This window comes from Poecilia formosa, unplaced genomic scaffold (genome assembly GCF_000485575.1).
Source record: "Poecilia formosa unplaced genomic scaffold, Poecilia_formosa-5.1.2 Scaffold188, whole genome shotgun sequence".
NCBI classification, from domain to species: Eukaryota; Metazoa; Chordata; class Actinopteri; order Cyprinodontiformes; family Poeciliidae; genus Poecilia; species Poecilia formosa.
Genome location: NW_006800127.1, coordinates 980,407 through 992,247, shown reverse-complemented (window position 1 = coordinate 992,247; position 11,841 = coordinate 980,407). Strand labels below are relative to the sequence as shown.

Here is an 11,841-nt window from a genome sequence, read left to right as displayed (position 1 = left end):
AGAGATGCTCCGTCTGCTCCCGCTGGGATCCCCACCTGCCCTGACACCGCGTCTGTCACAGCGCCAGCTGGCGTTCTCCTCTGCTCCACACACACCACCCTTCTGATTAGTTCTCATCTGTGCCACAGAAGATACACGCTCGTGTTTTTTCTTTGTTTTTTTTTTTTTGCAGAGGATGTAAAAATAGGGGATAAAAACGCTGACAAAGGTTACTGCACAGTAACCTTTGTCTAAATGCAGATATACGAGCATTTAGTCATTGATCTGAGTAATTGATTGTTTTTTTTTTTTCTATTGGATGGTTAGTTATTTTTGTGATCTTTTTTGTGTACATACAAAAGTCTGTAATAGGAGATTGAGAGCTAAGCAACTCAGAAATGTATGGTCCTAACTAGACATTTATATTCACTCATTTTTAAAAATCTATCACAATTTCTGCATGACACGTTTAAAGATAACAAATACGTTTCTCAAGCCAATTATCTGATTGAGAGGCATGTATCCTAGGTTAGGATTAGATCCAATATGTTCTCAAAACATGAATGCATGAAGGGCCAGAAGCTGGCCATCAACCCAACCCAACAAATCTAAAACTGGCCTTAAAAGGTTGACGCCAATTTGTGATCAAGCTTTTACAGTATTTACTAGTTTATACAGTTATACAGAGACATTTCTCTGAACAATGTGCAGCTGGTAAAATGATTAGAAAGCAAAAAACATAACATCCTTGTTACGCAACTGCTCAACATGTTTGTGTTATTCACACAGTGGCTCGCAAAACTGTTCATATCTGTTGTATTTACATTACCTCGTTACATTTTTACTACCTTGTCACATTAGAAACGCTATAACTTCAATGTATTGCTTGGGGATTTTGTGTGATAAAATGTCATAAAGCAGAGCATAGCTGAAGTGGAAGGAAAATTAAACATGTTTTTTAAAGTTATTATTATTATTATTTATTTATTTACAAACTAAAGGTCTAAAAAGTCTGGCCTGAATTTGTAGTCACTGTCCTATTAATCACCTGGGCCCCTAATAGTAAACAGTTCATCGGTGTGTAATTCAATCCAGCGGTTCAGGGAAGGCCTTTGTGATGAATTGAGTTTGAGGTGACGAGGATTTGAGTCGGTGAGACCCACGGTAAGTGGAGAAAAATAAGTTTAATGATGTCCAGGTACTCAGGTAAACCGAAAGGGAGAGACAAAACCACGACCAGGACCCGACAGAGAAACAAAGACACAGGTGATGTTAAATACACAGAATAATCAGAGGAAGCAAGAGACAGCTGGGAACAATGAGTGGCTAGACACGAATGTCACAGGGACAAAATTAACTAATAATCAGACACAAAACCCACATTCTTACAGCCATCGTTGTTTGTTAGAGAAGATTAGTGAACAAACAGCAACATGAAGACCAAGGAACCCAGCAGAAGGTTCAGGGATTCAGTTGAAGAGACATTTAAGGGCTGAACCTTTGGGGTGGGGACAGCAAATGTGTGGATAAAGGTGCTCTGGTAATACATGCTACAGTAATGAACACACTATCTCTATGATAAAGCATGCTGGTGGCAGGATCGGACTGTATAGGTTGGTTTTCTTCTGCAGGGACAGTGAAGCTAGTCAGAGTTAATGTGGAGATGGATGGAGTAATAAACAGGATTATCTAAGAATAAAACCTGTTGGATGCAGATTTCTGTTGCTGTGGCCCGCTTGTTTGAAGGTTTGACATGTTATTTCTTAAGACATGATATTCAGTTTGCCTCGGTGCAATGATTTCAGCTATTGTTGCCTAACTGGGTTGAAGGATCGCTTGCCTAAACATGCAACCAGAGCTACCAGGAAATGCCTTAGATCAGAGGATATTTGTGTGTTAGAATTGTCTAGATCCAAATTTGAGAGTTTTATTCTTGAAATAAAGTCATGACAGTTTTCACCACTTAAGGAATACAGAAGACCAGCAGTCAACATAGCCCCTAATACACCATCCCCATGGTGAACAACGGTGATGGCAACGTCATGATATGGAGATGTTTTTCTTCAGCAGGGACAAGGAAGCTTGTTAGAGTTCATTATGAGATGTATTGAGCTAAATACAGAGCAATTCTAGAAGAAAATCTGTTGGAGGCTGCAGAGAATTTGAGGCTGGGACTGAGGTTCAGGACAATGTTCCTAAACATACAGCAAAAGCTAAAAATGGAATGGTTTAGATGCTTATCGAGATAGAATGGCCTCCCCCAACTCCAGAGCTAATTCCAATAGAATATTGGTGGCAGAATTTGAAAAGCAATGTTTAAAGATGCTCTCCATCTGATCTGATTGGACTGAGCCATTTTCAAATACAGATAAGTACAAATGCACAGCACATTTGCTTGTGTGTGTGTGTTTGTAGTGAAAACTGTGAATTATTTTTCTTCATATGTACAATTATGTCATATCTTGTGCTGTTCTATCCCACAAGATTCTAATAAAATATATTGAAGTTTGTTGTTACAGCCATTGCAGATTTCTGTTGCTGTGGCCCACTTGTTTGAAGGTTTGACATGTTATTTCTTCAGACATGATATTCTGTTTGCCTCGGTGTAATGATTTCAGCTATTGTTGCCTTTCCGTCATCTCGGACCAGTATGCCCATTCTCCTCCAACTTCAAAAAGACATCAAGGCCAACACACACTGGCTTTAATGTGTGTGTTAAAAAAAGAGAGATGGTTGCGTGTGAAATTTAGCAGATCAGCAGTTTCTGAAAAACTCAGACCAACCCATCAGCATGGAGGCAATCAGCTTGTGGCACTGCGTAGGTGTAAAAATGACCTTGCTAGGCTTCAGGTCAGCTGCATTGTTGGGCCTTGTGTCTCTCATCTTCCTATCTTCAATGCTCCATAGATTATGCGGTTCTGGTTGGGTCAGATTACTGGTAAATGAAGGAAAAAAAGACCATGGTCATTGAACCATGCTTTTGGTACCATCAGCACTGTGGGCAGGTGGCAAGTCCTGCTGGGAAATAAAAATCAGCATGTCCATACAGCTCGTCACCACAGTGAAGCATGAAATGCTCTAGAATTTCCTGGTAGATGCGTTGACTGTGGAGTTCAGAAAACACAGTGGATCAACACCAACATGGCACCCCAAACCCAAACCATCACGTACTGTGGAAAAAAACCAAAAAAACATTGGGCTTAAAGCAAGAGAGTCCTCTCTTCTCCAGATCCTGAGACCTTGCTTTCCAAATGAAATGCAAACTTTACTTTCATCTGAAAATGGGGGCATTTGTATCCTCTCAAGGGTGCAGTCATCCCTGTTGAAAGTACACACTTTCTCTTTCATTTTCTATGAAAATGTTATAGCTTTTATTATATTTCACAGAATTTGGGGTTTTCGTTATCTGTAAACTATATTTATCAATCTAATAAGAAAAAAATGACTTGAAATATTCCAGTGTTTGTGTAATGAACCTATAAAATAATTGAGTTGTACTTTTCAAAAAATATTGAACCTTGTCACAATATTTAAAGTTTGAGCTGTACCTGTTTAAAATATACACATTGCTTTGAAGTTACCTAATTTAGTTAAAAAACACATTTTTTGTTAAAGATTAAGCTTTACAGTAAAAATGCTCTTTTTTTTCTCCATCAGGAGTCTGGCCTACAACAATCTGGAGACTCTCCCCAAAGATTTGTTCAAAGGTCTCGAGGCCTTGACAAAAGTGTAAGTATTATTCCTTGTTAAAGACAGAAACTAATAAGATTATACACTTGATACAATCTCTAATGTTGTACAATGAATGATGAGCTGTCCGTACAACTTTCTATTTTTAGAAATACGTATCATTTATTGCTCCTCCTTCACCGAGGTTTGACAAACGCTTAGGCAGCTGGAGCTTTTAGCGCCATTAAAATTGCATGCGCTGGAGGAAGAGAGAGAAAGGAGGGAGAGGGGCTGCAGGCTGTTATCCAGTGAAGATGTTCAGTCTTCCTTGATGTCGATGAAACCTCAAATTGAGGACGTCAGAGAAAAGCCACCATCTGGAGCTTCAGAACGTTAAGCTCACTGTAGAACAGGAGGAGTGATGCTCTCAGATTTTCACACAATGGTTTTCTCCCCTCAGAGACTTGCGTGGGAATCATTTCTTGTGTGACTGCAAGCTGAAGTGGTTAGTGGAGTGGATATACGGCACCAATGCCACCGTGGACCAGATTTACTGCAAGGGCCCGGCCTCACAGCTGGACAAGAAGATCAATGACCTGTCGCCGCAGTCCTTCGACTGCATCACCACAGGTGGAGCATTGACTCCTCACATTAATCCTTCTTTGCAGATTTTACTTGTAAAGATGTTTTTTTTTTGTTTGTTTCCCTCACAGAGTTTGCTCCCTACCAGTCCCTGAAATTTGAGTCCATATCAGTGGAAGCATTTTCTTTCCGGAACGACCAGTATGTCGTCTTTGCCCAGCCATTTATCGGGAAGTGTGGCTTCCTTGAATGGGATCATGTCGAGATGAACTTCAGAAACTTTGACGATATTGACAGTAAGTAAAGTCAATCAGCTGCTTAAGTCTCAAACTAAAATTGGCAATAAAATGGGACCCAACGGATTGCATGTTTTTCCAGGTACATCCACTGTGATCTGCAAGCCTCTCGTCATTGACAACCAGCTGTTCATCATCGTGGCTCAGCTGTTTGGAGGCTCCCACATCTACAAGCGGGACACCTCTGCCAACAAATTCATCAAGCTTCAAGGCATTGATGTCCTGAAAATCCGCAAGCCAAATGACGTCGAGACGTTCCGGATCGATGGAGAGTCCTTCTTCGTCATAGCCGACAGCTCCAAGGCTGGCTCCACCACCATCTACAAGTGGAACGGCAATGGCTTCTACTCCCATCAGTCCCTCCATCCGTGGTACCGCGACACTGACGTGGAGTACCTAGAGATCTCCTCCAAACCTCACCTGATCCTGTCCAGCAGCTCCCAGAGGCCCGTCATCTACCAGTGGAACAAAGCCGTCAAGCATTTCGACAGACGAACCGACATCCCGGAGATGGAGGACGTTTATGCCGTCAAGCACTTCCAGGTCAAGTCTGATCTCTACATCTGCCTGACGCGCTTCATTGGCGACTCCAAGGTGATGCGCTGGGATGGCGCCCTCTTCAGAGAATTACAGACCATGCCCTCCCGAGGCTCCATGGTGTTCCAGCCCTTCACCGTGGGCAGCTGGCAGTACGCCATTCTGGGCAGCGACTACTCTTTCACCCAGGTGTACCGCTGGGATGCCAAGAAGGGCGAGTTTGTTCGCTTCCAGGAGCTGAACATTCAGGCGCCAAGGGCCTTTTCTCCAGTTTCCATTGACAACCGTCAGTTTCTGCTGGCCTCCAGTTTCAAAGGGAAAACTCAGATATACGAGCATTTAGTCATTGATCTGAGTAATTGATTGTTTTTTTTTTTTCTATTGGATGGTTAGTTATTTTTGTGATCTTTTTTGTGTACATACAAAAGTCTGTAATAGGAGATTGAGAGCTAAGCAACTCAGAAATTTATGGTCCTAACTTTAGACATTTATATTAACTCATTTTTAAAAATCTATCACAATTTCTGCATGACACGTTTAAAGATAACAAATGCGTTTCTCAAGCCAATTATCTGATTGAGAGGCATGTATCCTAGGTTAGGATTAGATCCAATATGTTCTCAAAACATGAATGCATGAAGGGCCAGAAGCTGGCCATCAACCCAACCCAACAAATCTAAAACTGGCTTTAAAAGGTTGACGCCAATTTGTGATCAAGCTTTTACAGTATTTACTAGTTTATACAGTTATCCTCTAATATTCCATAGTGATTTACAGAAGCCGAAATCTACTTTTTAAACTGTTATGTTTTAACTGAACAAATCTGCCGAAACACAATGTTTACATTTTTTCTGTCTTTCCATTTGTATGCTGCAAAGATTTGTAAAAGATGCTTTTGTAAGTGTAGAGATGGTCCAGGGCAGACAGGGTTGTATTTGTTAAAAGGAGATAGGATTGTGTTATGCAAAAAAAAATTTAAGAGAGGAAAAAAAAAACATTTTCTAAGTGTTCGATACCGTTTTACCATATTCCTAAAGTTGAGGTCCAAAAGTTTACTTTAAATTTGTGGCAGATATCACTGCAGTGGCTTCAAGTACAGAGCTGACAAAAACCATAAACTGTAGGGAAGGATGGATGGAGAAATTAGAGCATAGATAGATTTAGGGATAATTCAGTAGTAGGCCAATGGTTATGCAGGCATATTGATGGATGGATTAAACTAATGCACAGGCGATACTGTTTAAGGATAATGACAAATGGTTGAAATAATGTACCAAAAGATGGACAGAATGAAGTATGGACAAATGAGCAGATGGATGGACCAATAGATGCACAAATAAGTGGATTCGTGAATAGTGAGCAAAAAATGATAGAAGTATAGACATATGGAGTTATATCTGGATGGACAAACAGATGAATGGATGAACAATCATAAGCAAATGGACAGACTGATGAATGTACTAATTGAATGAAAGGATGGACAGACAGGCTGAAAGGTAGATGGACATTGAAACAAGTGTACTGGGAAGAATTTGGATATACACATCTTTCAAGACTCAGCTTTGATTTTCTGTTCCCTTCCAGACTGGGAACACTCCTGAATCTCATTCCAGGCCGAGTAGAAACTCTGCATACAGATATATTGTGAGTCTACCTGTATATCCTTGCGACTTCCGTTTTTATCGTTAATGGTTTGTAAAGTGTTTAAAGTATTGAGCAGTTTTTCATGACTGGCAACTATTTGAACTATTTTCGAGCTCCTTTAAAAAGGTACTGAAATGAAAAAGAGACTGTTCATATTCTTTAACTATCATGTGCGCAAAACTCATCATTTGTGTCACGACTAAGATGAACCTTATGTTATTTGGAGTCAATAAAAGAGTTATTTAATCTGAGAGCTTCCTGCATATTAACTTCAGCGTTACATCATGAATAGAGGCGGCAGAGGACGTCTGCGCCAGCCTTTCAGAATGTGTCGTGCAGTTGTGATGAAATGAGAAAGTAAATAAATACAAACAAATAAAATTCTTTTAATCTTCTCCGACAAAGTGCACGCCTCAAATCTACAAAGCAGCACATTACAATGTAATGGAATAAATACAACTGAAAAAAAAAAACAAAAAAAACGTAAGGAGATACACAAGTACCTGCACAATCACACGTTTGCAGCGAGTTTAAATCTGGCTCTTTAGAAAGGCTCCGCAGCAAAGCTTCAGTCGTCGGGCTTCAGTCGTCCGGCTCCTCGTGTCGCCAATCCTTTGGATGGAGGCGTCCAACATGTCGCGTCCTAAAGCAAACCAGTTTAAAACCGTGCATCTTCCTTGGAGACTACCAAACTAACATGAAGGAAACAGGTGTGCACTCTCATGTTCATACACTTCACCCTGGAATACTTGTGCAACTGCAGCAGGGCCCCTACTGCCAGGAGAAAAATTAAAGTGAACATGTTTTCAGCCTCAACTGAACTTACAACTCAAGTTTGTGTGGTGCAACTTAGTGTTTTGTTTTTGTTTTTGTTTTCCTCCATAGGCAAACATAACACAAAAAGGCAAAGGAACATTGCGTCCCTTCATTATCCACAAAATAATTTAGTCCTCTTTAAATAAAACTGGAAAAACACTATTTTCAAATGGTGGGTCTTACAAAACAAGAAAAACAAACAAAAAAAAGGGATGAAATCAATTTCAGACAGAGAGAGGAATGCTCTAGGAGACATGATTTGTAGAAGGAAATAACTCAATCCCATGGAAAAAAAGACAGTATTAACAATAAAATTCTGTACAGAACTAAAAATTAATATACAGTACAGTACCTGCAGATGTTATGCATACAGTACAATTCTTTTTTTTTTCTTTTTCTTTTTTACATAGTTTTAGTACGAGCTCCAGCCTGATCTATATACTGCCTTAACATAGGTGGAAAAGCGGTTAGCTTTAGCTTACAGTAATTTTAATGGTTATTCAGCAAGGAGAGCAGATCTCAAAGTATTTCGAAAAACAGACTGAAAACTTATTGCCGAATGGTCATCTTCAGTTGCATACTGCATGTGTTACGTAACTGTGTCCTTTAACGTGGAGCAGCAGGCTGATGGGGAGACGGCGTCAATGGGGAGAGAAGAGAGGGAAAAAAAAAGAAAAAAAAAAGGCTAGGTTAGTTGGTTTTTGCTATCTGTCCGAGTCACCCTACCCTGTACAGTACATTCGTGGGCCAGAGCTGCACGTTAGCCAGCCAGATCCACCTTGATTCTGCACGGTGGTGTTGTGCTGGGGCTTCAGTGCTGATTTTGTCCTGTGAGTCAACACTAATCCAGTGATGGGATGAGAGCGTAACCAGAGCTCACCCGAAGGCCCGGGCGGTGTTCCATCTGCCATCACAGTTTGAGCTCGTTGGCAATTTTGCAGGCGATGTTCTTAAAGGCGATGGACGTACCCGATATCCTCTTGAAGCGCACGCCATTGAGCGAAAGGCGGGGCAGCTTGCACACCTCCATCTCCCACTGGACTAGATTGTCCTGGCGCGCATCGCCGTGAACACAGAACAGCAGGAAGCGCTCGCGCTGCTCATAGTCGCAGCTGTTGGCGTCCAGGACCTTACGGATCTCCCGCATCATGTCCGCGGGGTCCATGGAGGAAGTGGTCTTCATGCTCCAGGTGAAACGCAGCGAGCGGGGCTTGGAGTCCCGACCGGCGTCATCCTTGGTGTCGCCAGACGCACTCCTGGAACAGCATTAGATGGACAGGGGAAAAAAAAAAAAAATGAAACTCTTAATGAGGTCAAATACAGGCTCTCTCTGAAATGGAGATGAAATGGTTTTATTGGTTACAGAGATAAAGGTTTTATCAATTAAAAAAAAAAAAGTCCACTAAAATCATATTTGATGTCCATGCAGATAAAATCTTTTCTTTGTCCCTCAGACAAAGATTGTCCAGGCGCGTGCTGCAAGTAGAAGGCAGTAAAAGGAAATCTGTGATGCTTCAATCATCAGTGTAGCTGTATATTGAACATTTGAAGCTCTCTCAAGTTTTTTTTCGGTTCTTCTAACATGCAAAAGGAAATGACACAGATAGCCATCTTCCTCTTCCAGTAGCCACTAGTGGTGAATGCTAAGCTAGATATTAGCCAGATGATTAGCTTGTCAGGTTTGTCAGCATTGTAACTCAGCAGGAAAGCCCAAATAAGAAACACGTTGAGTGCAGCCATCTCCTCAGGAAGGGAAGCAGTTATTGGCTGTAAAAATACCTTTGTACAAGTTATTTCTTATTCTCAAAATTAAATTTGTAAAGGTAAACATAAATATAAGAATACAATTACAGATAATATGTGACTGAAATGATGAAAATTACTCCTACAAAAATTACATTAAAGCTGCAGGAATAATGTTGAGGACTCTACTTTGAGAACAACAACTTCACCTGGTAATAATAGCACATTTAGCAAGATTTCAACACACTGTGATAACACTAAAAACAGCGATGAATTTGAACAATCGTGATACAAAAAAATGTAGATTATTGACCTTCTGAGTTCAAATCTCACCTTGGTGTTTCAGTCCTGGCACTGGCCTCGCCCTCACTAGGTACCCTGAAATAAACCCAAAATTCACTCGTTACATCTGAGCTAATGTCGACATCAAATCCCCCCAAACTCACCCGCCACCCGCCAACCGACTGCCAAAACCAGCTCAATCATGACTGAACACAGACGAGGGTGTTGGGCATCATGCCAGGAAAGAATCCACACTCCTGGGTGTCAGAGCTCAGCACACAATGAGATGACCTTTCATCAGTAAAGCCGACATAAACCATATGCATCATCCCATCTGTCGTAACACACCTTTCCTTAATCTCCACTGACATGTAAAGAGAGGAAAAGTGCTTATGCGTGTACACAGCTCGATTTCAGTTCTATTAATCGTCTGTCTCAAGCTCTGCATGAAGGCAGGGGGAAGAGTAAGGAGAGGACAGCTCGCAACTACAGCCGTACACATCTAGTGGCTTTAGTAGAGAAAGCTGGAGAGCCGTGAAGTTTGGTCGTTAAGGCGGAGGACAAAGGGGGAAGAGATACACGGCATAACAAGGGTGTCGGTAGGCGAGGATGTGGTGGGCAAGTACATAAAGAAGTTAAAACACACGGGTTGTCGTGGGCAGAGAGGGTTTTTTTTTGAGTTATTGTTATAGATGGGAGGAGAAGGAGGGGGACATGTGCAGCAAGCGTTATGTTCTCCTACCTCCGGGTCGACCTGAAAGACATAGCTCTATGCGGGGAGAAAAGGAGAGAAAGCTGTAAGCTATGAGCAAGGGGCAGCTTGAAAGTGACACTCGCATGAAGAGGCTCAGGATGCTGGTACTGACAGAAAGCTGGCAGAAGGTACGCCACTATACTTTTTAAAAAATAACAAAAAAGATGCACCAATGAAAAACCTTTTGGCCTATTTCATATCTTTCATTTTAAACCAAAGATTTTTTTATTTTTAGTCCATTCTGACTTCTGTTTACCGACAGTAATTTATGAAAAAAATAACAGCAGACAACATATTTTTCTAGCCTTTTCTGCTGTAAGTAGTCATTAAATAAAACTATTGTACATAAAAATTTGCAATACTTTAAAAACAAGGAAAAAATTATAGAATTTAGTATCTTGTATTCCTGATCACCAAGGTTGGGAAAGCATTTCCAACTCTCCCAGACATTGAAAACCTTATTCTAACTTCTTAATTAGCAAAACTTCCACAAGAAAGTGTTTTTTTTCTGTCATAGTAGACATGGTAGCACTTGAGATGCATTAACTGATTAGAAAATTATGGATATTTCAGTTTCCAGCAAGCCTGCCATCTGTCAGGGTCTTTTTAACTAAAGCTATGAGACTAAGGGAAGTTATCAAATTATTTCTTGGTGCATCTTTATTCAGCTAAAAGACTTTTGGCAAAACTATAAAACTGTTCATAGAACCTAAAAAAAAAAAAAAAAAAAAAAAAAAATGCATATTAGTTGATAGACTTCACTGACCTGCGGACAAACTTTGAGGTGATCTTGCTGATGATTCCCGTGGACGTGCCCCTGCGCTGCTGCGCGAGAGCCCCCGTGTCGTGGGACAGCGTGGGCGAGGCTGGGGGGCCGTTGTACGTAGCACTGCGGCGGTCTCTGAGCTGAGCTCCGTGAAAGGTGCTGCGGCTGGTTGTGCCGCGGGGGAAGCGGTTCTTCTCGGGGGTGCTAATACTGTGCACAGATGGAGAGTTGGACGGATCCCGTGGAGAGGAGCTGCAGCATAAGCAGGCATTAATAATTGACATCTTCCTGAGGTCTTGCATCAGCCTGTGGCAGTGCAGATGTTCGGCTGCTGCTCACCTAGCTTTCAGCTCCGTGTTGTCGTCGATGGGGGGCAGCGTGCTTTTTGAAGGATGCCCCGACGCCGACATGGACTTAGTGTGACGGGGTCGTGTAGAGCTCAGTGCAGTGGAGGGTGTGCTGCCTGACACCTCTGTTAAACTGAAGGTCGAGAGCAGGGAGTGTTACCATGTCAGGACTCAATTGTCCATTAATAAAATAAAAGGAGCCACAAAGTATGTAGAGTAAGCTAGAAAAGAATGGATAAATAAACTCAGAGGGATAAAATAATCCTGTGGTTGTCTAACCTGCTGTCTTTGCCATTGGGAATAGCTGAATAGCGATCAGTGGAGGTTCGCTCACACACATACGTGTTCCTGCGGGTCATTGAACCATTGGTCTGTTGGTGAACAGAGACACCAAGAATGATTTCATGGTAATCAGTATATTTACTT

At 41.5% G+C, this 11,841-nt stretch overlaps 2 protein-coding genes across 6 annotated transcripts in view; one reads left to right on the top strand and one right to left on the bottom strand.

Moving 5' to 3' along the window:
* Nucleotides 1–3,595: 3,595 nt before the first annotated feature.
* On the top strand, nucleotides 3,596–6,958 carry LOC103147745 (leucine-rich glioma-inactivated protein 1-like). The gene is made up of 4 exons (XM_016678708.1): nucleotides 3,596–3,708; nucleotides 4,109–4,278; nucleotides 4,362–4,526; nucleotides 4,609–6,958. Exons 1-4 carry the CDS (start codon nucleotides 3,614–3,616, stop codon nucleotides 5,424–5,426), a joined length of 1,248 nt encoding a protein of 415 aa, XP_016534194.1. The 5' UTR covers nucleotides 3,596–3,613; the 3' UTR covers nucleotides 5,427–6,958.
* A 117-nt stretch (nucleotides 6,959–7,075) lies between these two features.
* mark1 (MAP/microtubule affinity-regulating kinase 1) overlaps nucleotides 7,076–11,841 on the bottom strand; it is a 37,557-nt gene continuing 32,791 nt past the window's right edge. For 2 of the 5 annotated variants that reach the window (XM_016678705.1, XM_016678707.1), the window contains exons 14-19: nucleotides 11,695–11,786; nucleotides 11,408–11,548; nucleotides 11,069–11,320; nucleotides 10,291–10,317; nucleotides 9,600–9,644; nucleotides 7,076–8,779 (exon numbers count right to left, since the gene is read on the bottom strand). In XM_016678705.1, coding sequence (XP_016534191.1) covers nucleotides 8,434–8,779; nucleotides 9,600–9,644; nucleotides 10,291–10,317; nucleotides 11,069–11,320; nucleotides 11,408–11,548; nucleotides 11,695–11,786 — 903 coding nt within the window. In that variant the 3' untranslated portion in view covers nucleotides 7,076–8,433. The remainder of the gene's footprint in view (nucleotides 8,780–9,599; nucleotides 9,645–10,290; nucleotides 10,318–11,068; nucleotides 11,321–11,407; nucleotides 11,549–11,694; nucleotides 11,787–11,841) is intronic. The other 3 variants (XM_007566228.1, XM_007566230.2, XM_016678706.1) reach the window with 2 other exon arrangements.

What these genes read in the sequence shown, in the direction of transcription:
- LOC103147745 (XM_016678708.1), top strand. Translation starts at nt 3,614, where the DNA reads ATGCTCTTTTTTTTCTCCATCAGGAGTCTGGCCTACAACAATCTGGAG. An exon ending in CTCGAGGCCTTGACAAAAGT is followed by an intron (nt 3,709 to 4,108) that starts GTAAGTATTATT and finishes TTCTCCCCTCAG; the next exon opens with AGACTTGCGTGGGAATCATT. An exon ending in CTTCGACTGCATCACCACAG is followed by an intron (nt 4,279 to 4,361) that starts GTGGAGCATTGA and finishes TTTCCCTCACAG; the next exon opens with AGTTTGCTCCCTACCAGTCC.